The 22,112-nt window shown below is 51.1% G+C and overlaps 5 protein-coding genes across 5 annotated transcripts; 2 read left to right on the top strand and 3 right to left on the bottom strand.

The window, feature by feature from the left end:
• Positions 1–125: 125 nt before the first annotated feature.
• On the bottom strand, positions 126–741 carry AtWU_11139 (Arrestin (or S-antigen), N-terminal domain family protein; the record flags this gene model as incomplete). The annotated part of the gene is made up of 4 exons (XM_035506241.1): positions 126–210; positions 278–336; positions 393–468; positions 695–741. The coding sequence occupies 4 exons, from the start codon at positions 739–741 to the stop codon at positions 126–128; spliced, it is 267 nt and encodes an 88-aa protein (XP_035362134.1).
• A 1,923-nt stretch (positions 742–2,664) lies between these two features.
• AtWU_11138 (uncharacterized protein) lies at positions 2,665–4,794 on the bottom strand (the record flags this gene model as incomplete). Its single annotated transcript, XM_035506240.1, has 2 exons — positions 2,665–4,335; positions 4,477–4,794. The coding sequence occupies 2 exons, from the start codon at positions 4,792–4,794 to the stop codon at positions 2,665–2,667; spliced, it is 1,989 nt and encodes a 662-aa protein (XP_035362133.1).
• A 9,675-nt stretch (positions 4,795–14,469) lies between these two features.
• AtWU_11137 (uncharacterized protein) lies at positions 14,470–15,488 on the top strand (the record flags this gene model as incomplete). The annotated part of the gene is made up of 2 exons (XM_035506239.1): positions 14,470–14,685; positions 14,793–15,488. 2 exons carry the CDS (start codon positions 14,470–14,472, stop codon positions 15,486–15,488), a joined length of 912 nt encoding a protein of 303 aa, XP_035362132.1.
• A 611-nt stretch (positions 15,489–16,099) lies between these two features.
• AtWU_11136 (ribulose-phosphate 3-epimerase RPE1) lies at positions 16,100–17,103 on the bottom strand (the record flags this gene model as incomplete). Its single annotated transcript, XM_035506238.1, has 3 exons — positions 16,100–16,363; positions 16,534–16,785; positions 16,861–17,103. The coding sequence occupies 3 exons, from the start codon at positions 17,101–17,103 to the stop codon at positions 16,100–16,102; spliced, it is 759 nt and encodes a 252-aa protein (XP_035362131.1).
• Positions 17,104–18,801: 1,698 nt separating this feature from the next.
• AtWU_11135 (uncharacterized protein) lies at positions 18,802–21,762 on the top strand (the record flags this gene model as incomplete). The annotated part of the gene is made up of 1 exon (XM_035506237.1): positions 18,802–21,762. The coding sequence occupies one exon, from the start codon at positions 18,802–18,804 to the stop codon at positions 21,760–21,762; it is 2,961 nt and encodes a 986-aa protein (XP_035362130.1).
• Positions 21,763–22,112: the final 350 nt, after the last annotated feature.

The raw sequence follows: 22,112 nt of genomic DNA, 5'->3' as shown, positions 1-22,112 counted from the left end.
GTCTAGTGTAGCACGCGATGAAAGGGGAATTTATCGTATCGTCGAGGTCGTATATCGATCGTGAGAGCTCGGTTGGTCGCGCAGCCCTCGCTACATTCGAGGTAGCACCCGTAATCGATCACAGCTTAACACATTTCACAGCACTCGATGCACTCGAAGCAGCATTCGCAGGATTCCTCACACAGGAAGCAGCAGCAGAGCGTGGCCAGGCTAGATGGTAAAAACGGTCGGATTAGTAAGATGCGGTGCGACGAAATTCAGCAAGGGTGAGGCCTACCAGGCACCGAGACATCCGCGGTCCTTCTGCTGGGGAGGAGGCTGTTGCTGGTATTGCATCTGTTGTCCGGTCAGAGTCCGATCGCATGACTGCACATAACACTGGTATCACATACCGGAGGGTAGGGCTGCTGGGGGTATCCCTGGGGAGGATAACCACCCTGCGGAGGCGGATAGCCCTGGGGAGGGTACCTGTGCGGAGACCAAGTCAGAACAATGCGCAAATCCGGGGTATGATGTAAGTAGACATGGTGCGACCGCTGGCCAGCCCAGGAAGAAAAAGACCAGTGTCGAAAAGCTTGGTAACAAGCCAGTCTCAAGACGGGTTCCTGAACCAACACGCCGCGGTCGCTTTGAATCCGAATGGCCGGTGCAAAAACCACAAGAGATCGGGCGCAATGGAGGGCGGAAGACTTACGCCTGGGGCGGGGGAGGAGGGCCGTTGTAGTATCCGGGAGCGCTCATTGTGAAGGAAAAGAGTCTGTGTGTAGGAATAAAAGATAGGACTGGGTCAGCGTGGTGAACTTGGCAGTTGACAGTAGCGGATGGAAGAAAGAGAAAGAGGATGAGTGAGTGGACGGAGTGAGTGGACGGAGGACGGAAGCCCAGCCTTGCGTTGGCCAATAAAAGGGAAATAAGCGTACCTAAGACAACGCCGAGTTCTAAACGGAGTCGATGGAAAGCGGAAAGGTAAGAAAGGGGGGGAGAAGAGGAAGAGGGAAGAAGAGCAGGAAGAGGAACGATCGCTAGGGGTTGGAAAGGCGAAAGGAGGCGGAGAAAGAGGAGAAGATCGCTGAGCCGCCGTTCAGGTCTTTTAAGGTTTTGGTTGGTTGGATGAGAGAAAGGAAGAAAGACAGTCAGACAGTCAGACACAGACACACGAGAGAAGGGAAGACCACTTATTAAGAAAATTACACTCCATTCACTTCCCCTGCTCTTCTTCTCGTAAGTTGTAACATACCTTACAGCAATCAAGGTCCCACGAGCCAATAGTGAGCAGTAGTGCAATCCTGTTTACGCCCCCACCCCCAACTAGAAGGGCGCCAGAAAATCCTAGCCGCCCATGTCTACCCAGCCTGAAACAGGGAAAAGCAACCGATGAGTGACTGAGAGAAAGAATGGAAAATTATTAATATTGAATCCGAAACAAGTGCTATCTAAAGCTATGTGATCATCTGTCGTGATTTCCTCCAAAAAGTGCAGAGAAAACTGAAGTGAGAGAGAGAGAACCAGCTCTCCCTCTCCGATCGAAGGGGACCGTCAGCCCATAATTACAATACATACATACTGGTCTCATACGCAGCACCGCCCGGACTCAGCCACATTAGCGCAGCCCTACAGGACCCAGTTACCGCCAGGCACCAGCCACGACAGTTCCTGCTATGATTGATTTAGGGAGTTTGTCCTGGAACAACTGTCGGACAACCCCTTCAGCGGTCGGGGCCAGCACTGTCTGCCTACCAATCACCGCCCTGGTGTTCGGGGTTGCGCCCCACTGCCATCGCCCGTGGGCGATGGCTCAGGGAATGAAAGGTTAGTTGTCAGCCAACCGTCGTCGGCTGGCCGAAGGATCGCCGCCATCATTGGCAGGAGGGCTGCCCTGCAGTTCCACTGCATGCCCCAGCGCTCATGAGACCCCTAAAATTGCGCCCAATCACTGCGCCCAACTTCGTGGCAGTCGGGTGCCGGCACAAAGCCACGCCCCGGCGTCACCGCCTACCTGCACCGCCTACCTTACGGTCACCGCCCGTGGCATCTTCGAGCAGGGTCCCTGCGTATCTTAGTATCCTTTAGCAAGAGTAGGCTGCAGTTACCAAAATAGGTCCTGCAAAGTTGGCAGTGGTCTTCCCCATCATACCCTAGTCCCGAGGCTTGTACTCGGGGGGACCGTGGCTCTCATGCACGACGTGCATTAAATCAATATATTTCACGAATCTGAGACTGGCTGATTGACTGCTCATCATCACACATTATGTCGTAGCGCCCATCAGGGGCATCACCAGGTCGACTTGGTCGGCCCTCTGGAGTCCGAAGAATGAAGAGAAGAGAAGATAGAAGATAGAAGAATCACTGAAAGAAAAGAAGAAGAAGAAGGGGCAAAAATGAGAAAAAATGGTAGGAGAAGAATTAGAAGAGGAAAGATTAGGAACAGGAAAAAGGAAATGAGAATAGAGAAACTGAGAAGAAAAGAAAAGCCAGTGAGAATTTATCACACGAAATAGAGGCGAAAAGTGCAATGTGAAGAATATGGAAACAGTCCCAAAAGAAATCAAGGTTCAAGATGTATAGTATCAACAAGAAACCCATGAGTAACCAAAGATCTAGTCTCAAGCCCCTCAGGGGAGGTAAATGAGAAAGCGATCAGCCGCTGGGCTGAGGTTTATACAATCACACATACGAATCGATCTCAGGTGGTAACGTCTGAGAATCGAAGTAACAAGGAGCAGCATCCATCGATGGGTCCATGACCATCGTCGGCATCGCAGTGAAGGACTCAAATCCGTTCACTAATGTCGAGTCCATACCCTGGGAAGAGATGTCTTCGACCGACGTCTGTGGCAATCCAGAGAACGCAATGTCCTCGGAGGCCGCAGGCGGAGCAGCCGCCATGTCATCGCCTAGCGCATCCTGGTCAATATAGTTCTGGGCATTTTCGAGGACGATCTCCTCTTTCTGCACCATCCAATGCTTCAGGACATCCATGGGAGGATGATTTCCACCGCCCTTGCCGCCGCGCTTCTCGCTGTCTTTGCCACGACCACCACGGCCTCTTTGGCACGGGTTGAAGTGGGTGCGACGAAGATGAGCGGCAGCGTTGTAGTTAGCACCGTATCTTTTGCCATTCCGACAAGCCTTGCAGTTGGCCAGGAATGTCTTGCCAGGAGAGATGTCAACACAAACCCAAACCTTGCGAACAACGGCATGGACCCGCTCAATGTGTCGACGCAGCTCGTGCTCTCCGTGAAAGCCATCCGGCTGGTCGTTGCACATATTACAATACGTCTTCGGACGTGGGGGCCGTTGTATCGAGGCCTTGGGAATGGCTGCAACCTCTTTGGCAGTACCATCCGATGATGAAATGCGAATCATCTTGTGCTGCTCAGCCACCTTGGGGGGTGAGCTGCTGTGTGGCTCGGCTTTAGGAGCAATGGGTCGAGTACCCTGAACGATCTGTTCTTGGGTCCTGCGAGCCGCCCTCGATGGCTGGGAGAGAGACGAGCTGTCGCTCTCGACAGACATAGAAGGCCTCATCTCCGTCGCAGTGGACGGAGAAAGTGTAGGAATGGGTGGATGGAAGGATGTGGAGGATGGAGCGGAGCAAGAAAATGACATCGAGCCAGAGGGCTCAGTGAAGGGGAGGGGGACTTCGGGGTTTGGGTGTCGGTGCATAGACGAGAAAGAAGCAGGGAAGGGGACGTTCATGGGGGAGCTGGAGGTGACGAATTCAGAGGGGACGGAAAATGAGAAATTGGAGTCTAGATTCGGTCCCGAGGAATCGAATCTCATCATTCCCAAACCTCCGCACAGCGAGTCCGTAGTGGTACTCCTGCTCATTTCCACGGCAGCCGGCTGGACCGGCTGCTCGACCATGGTGGGGTTGGACATGGCAGTGAAGTTCGTCGCCATCAGGTCAGGCTGGCCCTGATTTAACTGGGGTTCTTGCCGAAGTCCAGACATCGTCGAATCCGCAGAAAGCGCCATAGAAAGTGCCGAGACGTGTCCCTGGCCCTGGAAATCATCCAAGTACTGTTTGGCGTATTCGGAGGGCGTGTACTCGTTGACATGGTCAAGGCGGCGCTGCACACGCTGGGGTCCATAGGAGTGTCGAAAGCCCGTTGCAGGGGTTGTCAGCGACGGACGGTGAGCGACCGGTATTTGCTGACTCTGCGAGCGGACCATAGCCGTGTGCCGGGAGGAGGGCCCAGGACCAGAGTAAGAGACCGAGCTGCCTTTCCGAGAATTCGTTCTTGAAAGGCGTCGAGTAGTCTCAGGAGCCGCCGGCGAGGACGCATGAGACAGTTCGCGCGTCAGATCAACGGTCACTGGAGGTTCCGGAGTCTGCCAAGTGTCAATCCAAGGACTGTTGGCGGGAGATGACAGAAGAGAAGAAGATCATGGAATAGCGCAGGAGGGACAGAATGGGTAAAAACGCAGGTATGGAGGAGAGGCGGGAGCAGAAGACCAAGATAGATCACATACGGTGACTCGTCGTTTCGGTGGAGGAAGACCAGAACCAGGTAGGGTCCGGGGGGTATCCTGTCGTAACCGTTTCCCAGATTTCTCGAGAGCCGCGCCGCCATCTTCAGGAAGACCAGAACCGGGAACCGGGCGGTAACTGGACGAGGCGACAGAGGATATGGAAGAAGAGGCCGTGGTGGTCATGAACTGACTTAACCGCTGACTCCAAAGTTCATTTCGCTCTGATTCCGGAAGATGGGAGTGTCGATCCAAGAAAGCGTCCCGATACCCAGAGATGGCCCTTGTGAAGAGTTCGTCGTCGGCCATGGTGCCAGCCATAGTGGGTGAAGAAGTCCTCGCTGAGTGCTGCCTCTTCTCACGTAGGATGAGCGAGGAGGGAGGTGCTGCTATCAGTATCAAAGTGACTTCAGGGGATTGGAGAGGATCTCTAGAGCTAGCGCGATTTAGTATATGTATGACAGGAGAAATCCCTCTTGGTGACTTGCACCTCAGAGCGACCACGAGAGGGGAAGGACTGACTGGAATATAGAGATAGAGAGTAGTAGAGAATAGCCCGATAGACACTGAGATCAACGGGGCAGGCACTGAAGTGTAGAAAGAGGAGTACACGGCAGAAGGAGGTAAGGCCGGTACAGATAAGATAGAAGGGTGGTGAGAGGTAAGATAGTATGGGAAGGGAAAATTGTTGAACGAGATGAGAAATGAGATGAGATGATGAAAAGGGAGGAAGAGAGTAGGTAAGAGAGAGAGAGAGAGAGAGACAGATGGGGGGAGGAGATATATGAAGGCGCGGTGGAGTAAGAGAACAATGGGAAGTGCCAGATGAATGTTGACAAGGAAGATGACGATAACGATAAAGAACGAGGAGGCAGATGAGGTGGGAAGAGGTTATCAATTAAATGGAGCATCCACCATCCCCACACCCGGGTTGGTCGAAAGGTCCGGAGAGGGTCAAGGATGAAACTAAGGTGAGAATGGATTAGGAGGAAAGCAAAAAGCAAGAGGAGGGGAGGGGAGGGGAGGCAGAAAAGAGTAGGGGAGAAAATGGGTAAGGTACGAATGGTGGATGGAACGAGCATGAGCGAACAAAAGATCCGTCAGAAGGAGAAGCAGTAGTTGCAGGTTAGTTTAGGGAGTTCATGGCCCATCGAGAGGTTGAAACTGGGCGGGGATGGAAAGATGGAGGGAGGGATTGGAAGCCTCCCAGATGAGTCCAGACCCTCTTGGGATGGCCAGGATCTGTCGCAACTTTTTTTGGGAGGAGTTGAGTTAGGTAGTAAGTTTGTAAGTACAGTAGTAGTATGGATGTATTATGATTTTTCTCGATTTGGGTGACTGATTCTTTAATTCTCATTCGATAGTTTTTGCTTTCCCCATTTTGATCTCCCAATTTGACTTTTTATTTTGATTCTTTTTTTTTTTTTTTAATTCTTCTTATTATTTATATGTGTTTCCTTCTGTCTCCTCATTTCTTTTTTACTATTTCCCAAAAAGGGAAAGTATCAGGATGAAGAAGAGGAGGGGGGGAAAGTGTGAGCGAACCAAAACCAGAAGAAGTGAAAGAGGTAAGAAAACTAAAATAGAGAAAAAGGAAATAATTATTATTGTTGTAATTTTTGGGGAAAGAGAAGGAGGGAGGAGGGGGAAATCGATTCACCGTCTGGGCCGAAGATGGTGATCAGAGCGCTAGTGCCGAAAAGAGAAGAGACCACTTAACTAGGTACTAACCAGTGGCCGTCAGTATTATTTTTTTTTATTCTGGGGAAAAAGGGAATAGGGAAAGGAAAAGGGAAAAATAAAGAGATGGATGGAAAGCACACTAAGCACTGTAAGGTAGGAAAAAGAAGGACTCAGGGAGAGAACACGACCAACCCACGTCCAGCAGACCACTAATGGCGGCCCTCAGTCAGCAAAGGAAAAATAACTGGAAAGACACACCACCATCCAAGTCAGGACTAGACCTAGTACTGGGAAAGGTCAAGGGGAGGGTGACACGCTGACTGTTCAACAGAGGCCCGAATGGACCTGGTTGCAACGGGTTAGACACATCGATCGGACGAGTCGCAGTGGACGGACAAACACGGTGTGTGCGCCCCAAAGTGAGGCAGCGAAACGGATTCCATCGTCATCGACCCGGTCCAGCAAAAGCACCTGCTGCGCTGGAAGGGTCGTGATCAGTCATCCGAGTGGTTATGATGGGTTATGTGCACGGGATTATTATTACTACTATTGTTACTTACTACTGTACGGAGTCCGACAATGACCAACTCTCCTATGGAGTCCCAAGCTAGTCTGGTTATTATTATGGGGACTAGCTGCACCAGCCCATTTCTGCTGGACTTTGATACGCTGTACCCGGTCTGCTGCAGCGCCTACGGCGGTACATGGGCTTGAAAGAATCCTGGGCCTGTTTCCCCAGCAGTGGTTCCGCAAGCCTCAGGTACCTACTGAATCTAAGGTAGGAACAGTGACTCCAGGTTGAGGTACCTGAGTATGGTAGTCCTCCCACCAGCAGTGGCTTGCTGCGGCGGAGCAATGTACCAACGGTCCGGTTGGTGGCCAGTGGCAGGCCTCCTGCGCCCGTCTGCTCCGTACAAAGCACCCGGGAAGTCTACCAACCTTCCCCCCTCGACTCTACGGCTGCCACGTCGATGTCAGGCTACACCCGTTCGGGCTTTTCTCGTCCCCATACTCCGTACATACTCCTACACTACTACCACAGTGCTCGTCACGGCCAACTCTAGTTGGTCTTACTCCTCTGTCAGTTGGTGATGCGCTTGCAGATGACGAGCCAGCCGGAACTCAAGTTGTCCCTTATCGCGGTCGCTTGTTGTCGTATCAGGCGCGGCAGCAGAATAACTGAGAGAAGTAAGATCTCCTGAACAGTTGAGCACAAACCTCCTCTACGTTGTGTCTGGACACGACACTTTGGAGTCGAGTCTAGATGAGCAAACTCCAAGGGGCGATTGGGTATCAACAGCATTTGTTGTCGACCCCAGGCATCCCATTCTTCGTGGCTCTAGATCTTGCAAAAGAAGAAGCCGGTGGTCATAGTATATAGCAACAACTTAGGCAAGCGGCAAGTAACCTGGGTACAGTCCCCGGGCCCAACCCGCGGTACCACGCGGAAGACATCCAGGGTTTGGCCGGCGTTGTCTGCACATGGCCGTCCAAGAATGACACGAGCTGGATCAGGTAATTATTGACACGGACTGCTGACAGTAGTCTGCCCACTCTGTGGTCTCTAGGGTTATGGTGGCTATGGAGCGCCGTATTAGAGAGGTGACGAAAATCTTTCGTAAATCCAGCTGCTAGAATATTTCCCGGATCTTCCTCTGGCGCCGTGACCGGACGATCTCAAGACTATCGACAATGGACCGATCATTTGGGGAAGGGGGAGTGTGTGGGGCGGATGAAGATGCCGCCCAATACGCGGGAAGGAAGACCAAAGGTCACGTGTTTACACGTGACTCTCTCCCAATCAAGACTAGATCACTGACAGCTGAGAGAACAGCTTGACTACTACGGATGTAGTACTTACTATTAATCGTTCACCCACGGTGGGATAGGAAGAACAGTTGGTCCATGGGATCAACTAGCCCATCCTACTACTTACTCAATGAGTTAGTCGAGGAACGCTGTAAGTGACTAAGGGTTGCTGCGGATGGAGTGGTCTATGTGCTGGCGTTTCACCTCCACTCTGCCAACACGATGATAGAATTTAACCAAATCATGATGACTTAGGAGTTAGGAACGCGCTCCCCCCCTCATGCTCTCACCGAAGGCAAGCGCTTTTGGCGGTCAACCGCTCCTCCACCGTTGTTTCAGAGTTCCAGCACCCACCACGAGCCCACTGCAGAGTCACCGCTTTTTTGAGGCCTAACAAGCGATGACGATACTACGGAGTTGAAGTGACCACTATGGACCGACTACTGCACCGTAGGAGTCCATAGTGTGTCCCCGAACGGGTAAAGCGCCGTTTCTGGAACCGGCTATCGTGTCTGAACATGGCTCGAGCCAATGACCGACGACGCTCATAGTGTCTCTTCCCGAATGAAGAAAACATAGCCAGGGAAATCAGGGACTAGATACGTGGGATACTCGTGTGCAGAGTTGCTACTCCACTGTTGCCTCCGGCTTAATCTGCGCGGGTGGAGGATTTGTTCTAGGAAATCCCCCTCTTGCCGATTCTCGAAAACAGTCGAATCTCCGGCCCTCGCTGGTCGGCAGAACGGAGTACACCGTCGCAGTATGAGCAACAGCGGGGTATTGAGTTGAACCCGTGAGTCATGCACACTGGCTCAAGCATTCACCACTTCGTCCTCAATCTAGACACTGTATCGAAGAAAAGCGACTGAGGGAATAATCATTAACTCTACGGAGTAAATCCGGTGGCGAATTTGGCTTCTCTACTGTCATGTCGGTCTGGAAAGTTGTTACCTCTCAACTGCATCCAAACACCGAGGCCGTTTCGTAGTAATGAACAACCAACAATCAACCCCACGATCGGTGAGGGAGAAATTTGTTGAAGTCTGGAAATTGCTGTTGCCTTTCAACAGATCAACCAGCATCGAGCATAGTAGTATATCGGCGATGAACTGCGTCATTGCCAGTTCTGCCCCTCCTGACTTCATCCCGCTTCAGTTTTCCCATTCCCCCCCAACCATTTTTCTAATCGTCCGATACGGACACATTCTTCACCAACTCCCAGCTACTCTGCGAAAAACACGTCGTTGCTGGCAGGCAAACACAATGCGATAGCACGATATTCTAATTGACAAGAACTTATTCCTTTACAGATCGTATATATTGAAAACCGTACTAGTGCCACTGATCGGATCTAAAGTAGTACTATATATACAAGAGTAGTCTTCAAACAGCCACACCACAGAGCAAGCGACACCAGTGAAAGCATCATGATCATAACAACAAAAGGACAACTACTGGTATCTTACACCATCAAAAGCAACACCAAGAATAGCAATACTAAGTGCACAGCTCATGAGCAGAGTCCTGATGACAGACCATAGTACCAACATACCACGTGATAACTACTTCGATAACGAATATCATCTAGTCAATAATAGTAGCCATCCCCATCCACTTAGTATACAATGTAAGTATCTACTAAAATTCCCCTCTACAACCAAAACAAGAAATCCTATCCCTAGCCCGTCTTCCAGAAAGTGGAGGGCGATAAGTAACTACAGATTACTACCTACCTTACCAAATATAGCACCAAGTCCGGGAACAACGGGATTTCACGAGCAATCTCATTTCACACATCCGAGAGTAAGAGTAAGATACTATGCAATAATGCGTCAATTTTCTCAGCCAGTACGGAGGAGCGGAAATGAGTCGGTTACCGGACATAAGCAGAGAGAATAATGCATTGATAGAAAAAGTCAAAGCGATGAATAGACAACAACTACCTATAGTACAACTGTAAAGTATATGGAGTCAATGAAGATGATGATCATACGGTCCTCTCCTCCTGGCTGGCATCAAATGACAAGTTGATGGAACTAACTAACTCAACTAAACTAGATTGCTAGCTAGCTAGCATTCGCTGCGCTCACAACTTGTTTTCACACCAATGCACTGTGATAAGTCTCTTAGGTGGACATTTTAGATTTGTCGTAGGATGTAAGTTAGTTAGTGAAGCCAGCTGGGCGACAATGTTCATCGATGCCTGCCAGCCTGGTTCTTGGATTATCTCTAGTACGCAGGTACTTTTTCGTACCTTGGCCCCGATCGACTTGGGCGTTGTCTGGAGAAGCGATGATGATATTGATGATGGATGAAAGGGAGGGGAAAGAACAGAAAACGACATGGGGACAAAAATAGATGCGTGACGCTATTCCGTGGGCGTCATGGTCGGTGGTAGCAAAGCACCCCTATTCGATAGGCGAGGGGATCGGCGGGCCCGCTAGACGTTCTGTGATCGTCCAATTTCCCTGAAGGGGGTGGGATGATAGGCTGGAAAAGGCTTTCAAAGTGGTCCACTAGTTCGTACCATCTGTGATTCCATGCAGGATGCGCATACAGCAGCAGTGTGTGCTGCCGGTTGATGGTGGAAAAAAGCAGGGAAGAAAGTTTTTGGGTTGAGAATCCCCCCTCCTCTCTCTCTGTCTCTCTCTTTCCTCTCTCCAGGTTTTAGCGTATGCCTGACTTGGGCAGTTGTCACGCTAACTTATTTCCGAACCAAGGACCTTGCAAAAGTGACAATTTTTCCCTGAGAAATAGTAGTTAGGTAGTTGGTGATTATGTCTGTTTGCTTGTTATTTTTGTTTGGGTTTTTTATTATTATTATTTTTTTTTTTTCGGGTCGAAAGGGGAAAGTATCTAGACTTGGGACAGTTACCGAACATTGGAAGGTTCCATGGGACGCCCGGTTGGCGCTATCTTGCCAAACTGCAATTGACAGCGAATCATTTAAGATTTGAGGCCGGAGCTGTTGGGCCACCCGCCCTTCCCATAGAAACGCGGACGGTCGAAAGGATTCAGGTCACTGCACTTAGTCTACTAGTTACTTAGGTCACCAACACCCACCTCTTTTCCGCGCCAAAAGGCTAAACTTATCATCTTACTTGAAACCACTATGACAACATCTTCGCTGGGGTGATCGGAAACGGCTGCCGCCCATGCCCAACCAGTCCTAATTAGTCAGTTTTCTGCCTTACTCGATCCCTGTTCAGGATGTGATCGAGTCAGGCTATGGGCTGAGACTGGAGATTCGGGCAACGATAATGGCTTGGAAGACGGGACAGAAGAGGCGAGATCAACCCTCGATGTGTGAGATCTCATGAAGCCCACCAACTGGCTGGGACTGCGTAGGCCCGGTTAGCCAGGGCATCTGAACGCTCGGTATGTTCAAATGATCTGGCCGATTGATCCATGCTGATACGAACACCAGTTATCCTTGTTTGGGCCGATCCTTCTGTGTATTGACAGCTAGGAAGGACTGCCTATACGTGCAATTCACCAAGTTTCGGACAGCCCGCCACAGGCCGGCCTCGGCGTCCTTCAAAAAGCGAGTCTGGAACGGCGTTTAGCCAGCCGCTGGGCCAAATATCAGCTCGTTGTCCTCGCCTGAATGGGTGCTATGACCGCCAAAGGCAACGGCATTCTATGCCCTGGGCCGGATCTGTGTCTTTGATTGGATCCCACATTGAAAATTCCATGATGACGCGGCTGAACAAGTCGAATATTTGTGGATGGTCTCACTTCCTCAATCGTTGCTTTGCTGCTTTATTGCTAAGCCTTGCATTGCCTGAAGGATTAACCGCTGAGCCTTGTTTCGTCCAAGTGGCTGTGGCGATGCTCCGTTGCAACGCCAAATGGCGCATCTCCAGGCTAGACTTGTCAGCTCTAGTTGTCAGATAGATCCTTGCAGATCAGTGTAGCTAGTATGATGAGTACTCTGTACGCCGAGTAATCCTCAGCCACGTACGAGGTGCAAGACTCTGGAGGAGAGGTACCATTCTTTTAGCTCAAGCGGTTCTAGACTGGCCATCGGCTATTCTCGCTTGTCTTCGCGACACTGTCCCTTTCACAAGGAAGTTTGATACAGCATTTCTGCCACCGCGTTGATGTCGACGTCTGCGCCACATTACTCTGCATTTGATTCAAATCAGTATGCTTTCATATTGTCACATTCGCTTCGGTAGGCAAATGGTGTGGTTGTGATGGCATACACTATGGTATACATTGCAGTGTGCTGATAAGAGTAGAAACTAGGCAGGTACGTCGATGGTACCATCGGAGCAGTCATCATCAGGCTGTTGCTCCAGATAGCTCTGGCTGTTGTTACTACTAGAATAGTCTGCATCCTTCCGTTTCTACTTCCAAATGTTAGCGGAACTCTGGCATCAGGAGAATCGGATAAGCTTAATTTGTTCAGAAGTCTTCGTTTTATTTAAAAGGGTGACAGTTGATAACACCAATACAGACCCTTAATCAGTTCTGGAGGCAAGTCACTTCATGAGGCGATGTCGCTTTGACTTTTCTACCGAAACTTCGGAAAAATAATCTTCAAAAGCTGACTCTTCCTGTTGCATGAGGTCCTCAGACTCTAGCATTTCGATATGTTATTGTCTTGCGGCCATCTTATAACAATCCTCGCAATCTTCGCCATTTGCAAATTTGATTGAGTTCTTGAGTTCTCAAGGGGACAATCGGCATTCCTTTCATGATGACAAGCCTCTATCGAATTTATGACATCCTTTCGATGCTCGTACTACACCTGTGGTCTTACCACCACATGTTCGTTGTGGAAACACTATTCCAATTGATCCAGGGGCCTCGGTGTCATGTTGAAATCATTTTCAACTTGGTTCATGGTTTGACTGCAGCGATTGGGGGAGTCAGCGCCATCTTATCTACTAGTAAGGCACAAATATATATAATACCATTTCTAGACATCTTTCAACATTCCGCAACCTGTATGATTATAAAATCATTGGTTATTGTATAGTATTGAAGTGACGAAGGACTTCATGTACATGAAGCGACTCTATACACACGTGTAGGAGCCGTGTTGCTCGTCAATGGTGGGTGTTGAGAGGGCTCACCCGAGAGCTGATGGTGAGGTAAGTCTGGGGAAAGACCCCGGCTACCATAAGGGATGATGGGAGAAACAATCTGGCGAAGTTGTCTCGAAGGCAAGTCCAAGGGACCGGGACTGCCAATATAATATAGTACACAATGCGCGACAGAAAAAAAATTTATGTTTTGTGAGATTGCCGATCTGATAGGGGCGTACTTTAGTAGATTTGACGTTCAAGTAGTCCCACCTCGCCCCCATCTACATGGTACTTTATAGCTCTAATCCCTGTGAAGTAGTGTTCTGCAGCCTTCCTCGACGCCGTCTCCAACGGCGTAGCTATGTGGTCATTGCGCAACAATCATACCACCATACCAAACAGGCGTTGAGGCATATCGGATGCTTCTTGGCCTCTTCTACACTTGCATCATACGCAGCCAGTCGACATATGCAACTCACGCGGGCCATATGCAAAACTTCGTGCACTCACCGGCAGACGTTTCATTGTATTGATTTGAGACAAAAAACGCTTCAGCGACAATGCTTGAAGATTTGCAAGAGAGCTGGCGAACAGCTAGACGATGAAGTCATGGGCCGTTGGAACTGCGATAGCTCACTTTTGGGCCCTGTACGATCAATGGGACCGTGACATCAGACGTGCCACTTATCTTGCGACAATCGAAGACTGCACCCACTTTTTCAGTTGCAGTGTCGACTCGGGGCCTGCCATTGCGCAGGCAAAAGCGCGAGAAAAATAACCTTGGAAGCAGCCGATCGAAGGTGGAGAAGAGGTCGGATGGTACCGAGAGGAGAGTGGAGGAAAAGCCTGGTGTGTAGTTGGTACAAAATGAGGAAGAAAGGACCATAGTTCTTTTGTGAGATAGTGACGAGAAAGATGCACTGACGTCAGATTGCCACCCTGGAATCAGATCCCCCACAATTGCAAAGAGGCTGTCACGACATTAGTCTGTAATCACTAGGGCCGATTATATAGGGTCGGCTCTTGCCTCTTTGCGCCGCATCCTCCACCTTCTTTCCAGCTGAATATATTCACCAGACAATGAAAGGGTCAATCCAATAATTAATTCATTTTCTGTCAAGTTACTACCACACTCTCTTCCAATAATCTACCCGAAACTGCATGGACCACCATTCCACGTGACCTATCTTTCGCCGGCCTCAGGAAGCCACGTCATTCGGCGGTGAAGCGCAGTCCCTCACTTTTTCTGCCCCTTTAAAAAAGAACAATCGGGAAGGCGCGCCGTCGCGCTGCTGCAAAAGGGGAAGCGGGCCTCCACCAAAAGCGATCGTCATCCTCGTCTTCTTCCCCTCATCCTCGTCCTAATACTTTCCTCGCTCTCTCCGTTCGATACACTCTCTTTCGCCATCTCCATCTTCTTTCCCATCCTTCACCCCTACCACCGGATAATCTCTCCTTGTACATCAACATGTCCGATCCCACCCTCTATCTCTACACCTCCCTGACTGCGGGGTCGTCCCACATCGTCACCGCAACGGCACGCCTGGAGACGATTCTCAAAGCCAACAAGCTCCCCTTCCGCGCAATCGATGTGGCCACGGACGAAGTAGCCAGGAAGCTCTGGGGCCGTCGCTCCAAGGGCAAGAAACTTCCTGGCTTGGTGAAATTCGGCACTGTTGTCGGAGTACGTATTCCTCCCCCATCTCAGCGCAGAGTGGCTAGGTGGCTACTACTAGCGACGGAAGCTCAAATATATACTGGGGACTACCAGCTAACATCTTCAAACAACAGGACTTGGAGCAAGTTGAAGAATGGAATGAGTATGGTGAGCTGAGGATGCAGGTTAACAGTGTCGAAGACATCGACAGTATTCCCGCAACTAGTACTCCGATCGCACCCCCCTCGGCCGCATCTACCCCCACCCCCGAACCCACTACCCTCAAACAGAGCACAATCAAGATTCAAAGCCCCCCTTCCAAAGAGACCCCGAAAGACACTGCCATCACGGCTGCTATGCGCCAGGCTAGCGGGGAGGCCGCTGCCAAGGCTAAGAGTAGCGGCACTCAACCTGCCCCGGCTAAGGAACCTGCCCCGGCAAAGGAACCCGCCCCGGCAGTTACAGAACAAAAAGAGACCCCGAAAGAGACCCCTGCGGCTGGCGAGCAGTCCCAAGCAGGCAAGGAAGATACTGTACGTGGGAACGAGGCTGCTCCCGATACTCAGGCTAGCAAGCCTAAGCGGCCGCCTCTCGTGCCCGAGGTAGCTGCAGAGTCGTCTGCTAATTTTCATGCTGATGCTGCTGAAGCTTTAGGAATGGTTCAGCACCACCGTGGCTCCATCATCTCCGCCACTTCCAAAGAAGAACAAGAAAAAGTTGCACAGGACTTGCGGAAGTCTATTTCCGGGGGTCAACAGGATCTTCTCAAATCCTTGAGGGAGGATAATGCGGCGCGGACAGACCAGGAGGAGACGATCGAAGAAGAGTAGGATTGGTGGTGAAACCCAGGATGGGACCCCGGTCGACAGAAAGCGCGGGCTGCCAAAGTCAACGGCCGGGGTTTTGCGGTTGCATTCATTTTGAAACGACGAATACGACTCAGCGTCCTAGTTTCGGTTATCGCGAGACTCTTACCGTTTATCTTCGTTCCCTGTAAAGATACCAGCTTTCACTGTTGCTTGCTTGCTTGATGTTTATTTCTTTCTTTGTAACTTGCATTCAATGCTGTATATGTTCGAACTGGACTCATTTCCCATTACATACATAGTTGATGATCCCGCTGTTTACCTACTCTATCCGATCCGTATACCCAACCCATAACCTTCTAAATATGCCTGAACGTGCATCATCCGCCCGTAACCGATCAAGTACTCTTTGAGCCTTTTTCGCTCATCACATGTCGACAGGGCAAACACCCGAACAAGGGCCCATGAGAATTCTGTAAGGCGCCAGGAAGAAGCTAGAAAACGCAAATAACAAATAAGATATGCGAGCGATCGCAACGAAAATCGTGTCACATGAACCGGAAAAACTTTTGTTTATGGTTTCCTTCCCCCCTCTTCTATATTTGATTATTTATTGGATTATTATTCGTTTCAGTTTACTCCTTGCGATACTTGTTAACAGTCTCGCGGAGCTTAGCGATGACGTCGGCGGGATCCTGAGCGCCAAAGACGGCCGAGCCCGCAACGATGACGTTGGCGCCAGCCTCAGCAGCCTGGTCAATCGTGCCCAGTCCCAAGCCACCATCCACCTCGATGTTGAGGTTAGGGTATTTCTCGCGCAGAGCTTTGACCTTGGGCAGCTCGGAAGCCATGAACTTCTGACCACCGAATCCGGGGTGAACGGTCATAACAAGGACCATCTAATAGTTGCCAAGAGAGATAGCGTTAGCATGTTGTTACGTACTCCGTAGCTTGAACTTTAACCAACATCTCTCTCCACTATAGACTAGTAGCATATGGATGTGGGGTATGCTCCGCAAAGATGTGCCGATGAGGGGAAGATCATGGGGATGTAGTAGGTTCAACTCACATCCGGACGTTCCTTCTCGTTCTCATTCGCCAAAATATCCCAGAGTACGTCGACAGGGGTATCGGGCTTGATGGCAATTCCGGCCTGCATGCCCTCGTCGTGGATATAGCGGATCAGGTCCTTGGGGCTGGTCTTGGTGGTTGTAGTGTTGTCGGCGGGACTGGTAGCGGCGGTGGAGGAAATGGCGGCTTCGTAGTGGAAGCAGTAGAGATCACAGCCGGCGTCTTTGAAGTCCTTGACCCATTTGTGGGGCTGTATGGGGAATGAGCATGAGATTGGAGTTCATTGAGGCATGTACGATAATGGTAGAAAGGGAGCCAGACGCACCTCCTGAATCATCATGTGGCAGTCAAAGGTACCCTTGCCGTGGGGTTCGGTGGGACGAGCAACATGAGAGCGAATCTTGGTGACGACGGGGGCGCCAAAGGTCATGTTGGGGACGAAGTGGCCGTCCATGATGTCGACGTGCAACCAGTCGGATCCTTGGGCGATCTTGGTCGAGCATTCGCTGCCCAGGGTGCCGAAGTCGGCACTCAGGATGGAGGGAGCAATGATAGCTGGCGGGGACATGGTGGATAAGAATTGACGAAGAGGAGAGAAGAGATCTGGAGGTAGGTAGTAGGGCTGATTGGTTTCTGGGATGAAGATATGAAGAAGATTTAAGAAGGAATTTATTTAAGATTCGGTATTATGCGGTACCACCGGAGATGGAGGAAGTGGAGGGGCACCGGATTTATAGTTACGGACAATTATTATTCTTATGACGGGTCACCGACGAACGAGGGGCGCGGTGAAAGGAAATGGGGGGGAGGGTGGGAAGGGAGAGCCACACCCGGGAGTGGATATCAAGAATAGTATGGAGACTCCATCACGGCCAAAAGGGCAACGAGCCATAAGTCAGCCGGATGTTGATATCACCGCCATTTTTTGCAGTATTCAGTTTTTGCCTGTCGACGTCAGTTCAATCCCTCCGGAGTACCCAAAAGGGAAATCTGCTGCCCGTCGATAAGGGCTAGGGTCTTGAATTGCACGTGGGGGGAAGACTTGGCTGCAGCCCGGTGGGGGCCTGGGTGCCTGAACACCCGGTCGAGACTCGCGCCCAATGCATGTCACGGGTTTACCCCCAATTGGGAACTGGCCCATCCACACGTCTTGACCAGTAGTGCACATCTCCTTGTCCAGTTCATCCATCCTCCCTGTCGTGACCATCCTTTCCGATGCCGACACGCTGGTCGGGTGACTCAACCATCTCCCCTTTCAGTTTGCCGTTGGGATTTGTACGCGGACCGGATTTCCCTTTTCTGTGCTTTCCTGCGGCAGTCGACAGCTGGCCCATGCTCAATAGTATGTGATTGAGTTGGCTTATGCTAGTTAAGCTGGCTGTGGCTGAGTTACCCGCGCTGCTTATCATCATCCATATCTACAGTAGTAGCCCTCTCTCATCAATCTCTAGCGATGCTTGATCATGATGATTCGAAATCAAATCCTTAGTCTACTAACAAGTCCACTACCACTGCCAATCCACCCATGGCACGCACCGGCAACGGCTATTGACCACTTGGACTATCTCCGGCTGCCCATCGTTTTCTAAAGATAGAGCACCGGGCGCTTAGAGCCTGCCAATCACACGAACACCTCCCCCATCACACACAGCTTCAATCTCTGGCTGGAGGGCGGTTCTTTGCAGACACAAAGATCTTCCCCCCACGCTGATTGGAACGCTTGCCTCCCGAGTCCGTCCGTTGTCGCCCATCATGGCTGGCCGACTGCTCGGATTCGTCGTGGCCGAAGCGCCCATCATCCCACCACCAATGATAGCATCTTCAGCTTGTTCAGTGGCAGGGATTACGGGTGCTTTGTGCGCAATGTTGCAGTAGTTCCTGCAGGTCTGGTGATGGTGGGAGGGTGTTCCCTCCGGATCTCCCTCCCTTCCCCTCTTTCCAGCGCTTTATTAGTAGAGCGAGCGCTACCGGTCACCAAAGGTGATCTTCACCTTACCCCGTCTCGGTCGGATTCTTCACCACCTTTTTCTTTGTGTTTTGTGTTTCTGTCAAGTTATTGTGTTCTCAGCTCTGGTAGCTGGGTAATCATTCATTCTGCTAATCCTCTGATATCGTTGAACCGTTGATCGGTGTCAACTGCAATCAAGATACCCTAGCTGCTTCGTTGGATATACGTTGTCTAAGTCGACTACTGCTGCATCATACCCTGCATCCCATATCGTAATCGAAGGAAGGATAAGACTAGCATCGGGCACATTTGGGCATCATGACGGACGTATACCGTCCCGCAACGGGCAGATGCCCACCCCTGCGACAGGTGCGAGGAACGAGGCTTGATACGATAGTAGAGGACGCGCGCGAGGCGCATTATGCAGACTCTACAAAGCCTGTTGCATCCAGTGCCAAGCAGACAACACCAAAGGCACCGCAACCTCCACAGCCACCACAGCTGAAGCTCAAGACCAGCGGGCTTTCATCAGTGTCTCGACTGCCTCGATTCTTCTCGCCAATATCCGCAGGCTCCGTCTCCTCTTGTTCAGACACTGAATGGCAACGTCAGATGCAGCCGTTTGAAGACCTGTACGATGCAACGGATGACGATTCGGACATCAGTGATGAATGCACTTCCTTCGCTAGCACCCGACCAACAAGCTTGGTGACACCCACGACGCGTACTTCGGTTTTTTCTCCGGTCTCCCGCAGCCGGTACCCTAGTCTCACGATACCGTCGTCCACAATGTGGCCATCACTGCATGGTGCTGCAAAGAGCTCTCCGATTCCGCCAACCCCGCCGCCAAAGATTCCTGTCTCCCCAGCTGCCCTGTCAATGCTCGCCCATTCTGTGCCGGCCGTACATGCCCCGCCGTCCTTGGACGGAAGTGTCTCCTCTGATCAGGTGTCAAACATCAGTGCTCCAGCAACTCCAGACCTGCAATCCCTCCCAGACAATGACTGGACTGCACAAGACGTGCATGTTCGTCACGAACTAGAGGATTCACAGGATGAAGATCTTGAGGCGGAGCCGGATACCCAAAGCATTCAGATCGCTATTGAGAGCGCCAACGAGGACTGGCGTCAGGTCCTGGGCAGGTTTCCACGGATCCCGGGCGGCCAGTCGACCGCGTCGTCAATTGACCTGGATGCGGAGCCAGTAAGGGGAGATACACCATCTGACCGGGGCGTATCTCTTCCTGCAGATGCCTTAGAGACACTGAGGCACATCTCCCTCGATGGAACTCCAGATCCTTGGTCGGAAACTTCTGAGTCCAACGAAGAGATGTGGCAGATCCGTATGCCTCCAGAACGCCCGCGCAGTGCCGACGATGCCACTCCGGCGTCGGAACTCTCAGGGTATAGTTTCAGCAGGCTGAGCATACCCTCACCTGGTGGCTTCTTTGCTTCACTGGGTCCACGAGCACGTCACACGTGGTCTATCCCCTGCGGAAATAAACCGCCGACTTCTGCCACTGCCGAGGGCTTTTACAAGCTACCGTTCTCCAGGACCGAAGGGGAGGTAGTTGAGCATGTCATAGAGTACCCCGAACGGATGACAGAAGAACAGCTGACAGCCGTGTATGATCCCATCGGACCACCCACCGCTATCAGAATTCCCGAGGAAAAGACGCCCAAATTATTCGATCAATTCGATGATCAAGCATGTTCTGAGGATGATGCTATGGACGATGCTCTTCCGCCCATCGGCCCGGACGATCAGTACGAACGAGACGAGGACTATGAGAGCGAACTAAAGCAAAAGGCAATGTCGGGTTTGGACCGGACCAGCGATTGGCTGGCAGCCCAGGCTTCTTACCTTTCAGCTCTTAATGAGACCAATCCCGTGAACATGTTGGATGAAGAGGCTTACAACGAGGAAGTTGGGCCCAAGACCGACCGGAAATCACCCAATCAGTTAAGCCGGAAGCAGTCGGTTCGTTTTGCCAAAGCTCTTCCAGAAGCACCCAGCTCTCGCCCCTCTTTACTAGCGAGTAGAGACTCCATATACTGGCGCGGATTCAAGGCGGTCCAGCAACAGTCCGGCAGTCGGGACACCTTTGTGCATCGGAACACGAGATTTGATGCTGTTCAGTCTGTCCGACTGGGCTTAACAGATGCGCACATCAAGCGTTTGCGTGGAAACTATGAGATCGCTCGTCCGGAACGTCCAGCTTATAAAGGGCCCTTCTCATTGGCGCCTCGCAACTCAACAATGGACTCGGCTCTGGCAGAAAAGGCCCAGTTCTCCATAGTTGAGAAGGAGCAGACGGTATTGTCTCAAATTCGTCAACCGATGTGGGCCATGGATGCTCTGAGATATATCAACGGGGGTCGCCTCATTGTGAGTCCTGCTCTGAAGCAACTGTCCAGCACGCGTAAACGAGCTCCCCGTCAACTACGGATCCTCGACCTCGGCGGACACGCCTCATGCGAATGGGCTTGGCAACTGGCTCACGAGTACCCTCATGTTAAAGTATATACCGTCTTTACTGAGCATCAGGAAGTCAACCCAGGCATCAAAGGACCTCCCAATCACCGGCACCTTCCTGTATCCCAATTGTGGAAACTGCCGTTCGCCGACAATAAGTTCGATGTGATCTCGGCCCGCTCTCTTCCTGCTTTGTTGAAGAAAGAATGCCCGTCTGGGGAGACTCAAGACCAGTATGACCTTTGCCTGAAAGAATGTCGACGCTGCCTCAAGCCAGGTGGTTACTTGGAGTTCTTTGTCATGGATGCAGAAATCACACGTGCTGGTCCGCAAGCATCTGCCAGGTCAGCTGAATTTGCGTCTGGTCTCAGGGCTCTGGGTTACGACCCGACACCAACCAAAGGCTTTCTCAGTCGCTTGCAGAAGAACTTTGCGGATGTGAAGCGAGCCTGGATGTTCCTACCTATGGGTACTGAGCCGGTCAAGTCTGAACCGCCTAGAGAAACCCCCGATCCGAGGGTGAAGAGTCTCATTGAAGAATGTGAAGCGGTGCAAGGCCCAGTCGGGAGCACGGCAGATATCGCCAGTGTTACGGGTGTGCTAGGTGGCTGGATCTGGGAACAATGGCTTGTAAAACTGCAAACAGAACTGGGAATGGATCAACAAGACCTGCTGGCAGGCATTGGAAGTGTGTTTGATGAGGGACGCAAGAACGGTGCAGGCTGGACCTGCTTGTCGGGGTGGGCAATGAAACCGAGGCCGAAGAAGAAGAAGCGTCACGGACGGAAATCCAGCAAAGGCTGAGCCGTGCTTCTCCGTCTATTCTCTTTCCATTCGACGCCAAGTTTTCATTCGGGCCGCTCAAGGTACACTATGAACCCCAAGCTGCCCTGGTGGCGCATCTAATGTAATAGCGGGAGTTGTGTCTTTCTTATCGCTCTTTTCAAATACCCCTTTGTTTATGCGGAATGAGAGATGATGAATGCAGATTGATGGCTGGTGGACACTAGGGTGGATATCTGGTGACAATGACACTCATTTGATACCCAGCAGATCGATATTATATATTTTGTAGCTATACTAGTAAGTTGTTAGTACAAGTAGGTTAAATCCGAGATATACACCCGGCGAACCTGCTGTCTACGTCTCGCATA

The sequence above is a fragment of the Aspergillus tubingensis genome (genome assembly GCF_013340325.1).
Source record: "Aspergillus tubingensis WU-2223L DNA, scaffold_15, whole genome shotgun sequence".
In the NCBI taxonomy this organism is placed as follows: domain Eukaryota; kingdom Fungi; phylum Ascomycota; class Eurotiomycetes; order Eurotiales; family Aspergillaceae; genus Aspergillus; species Aspergillus tubingensis.
Note: the sequence above shows the minus strand (reverse complement) of the source record. Positions and strands in the feature narration are given on the sequence as shown.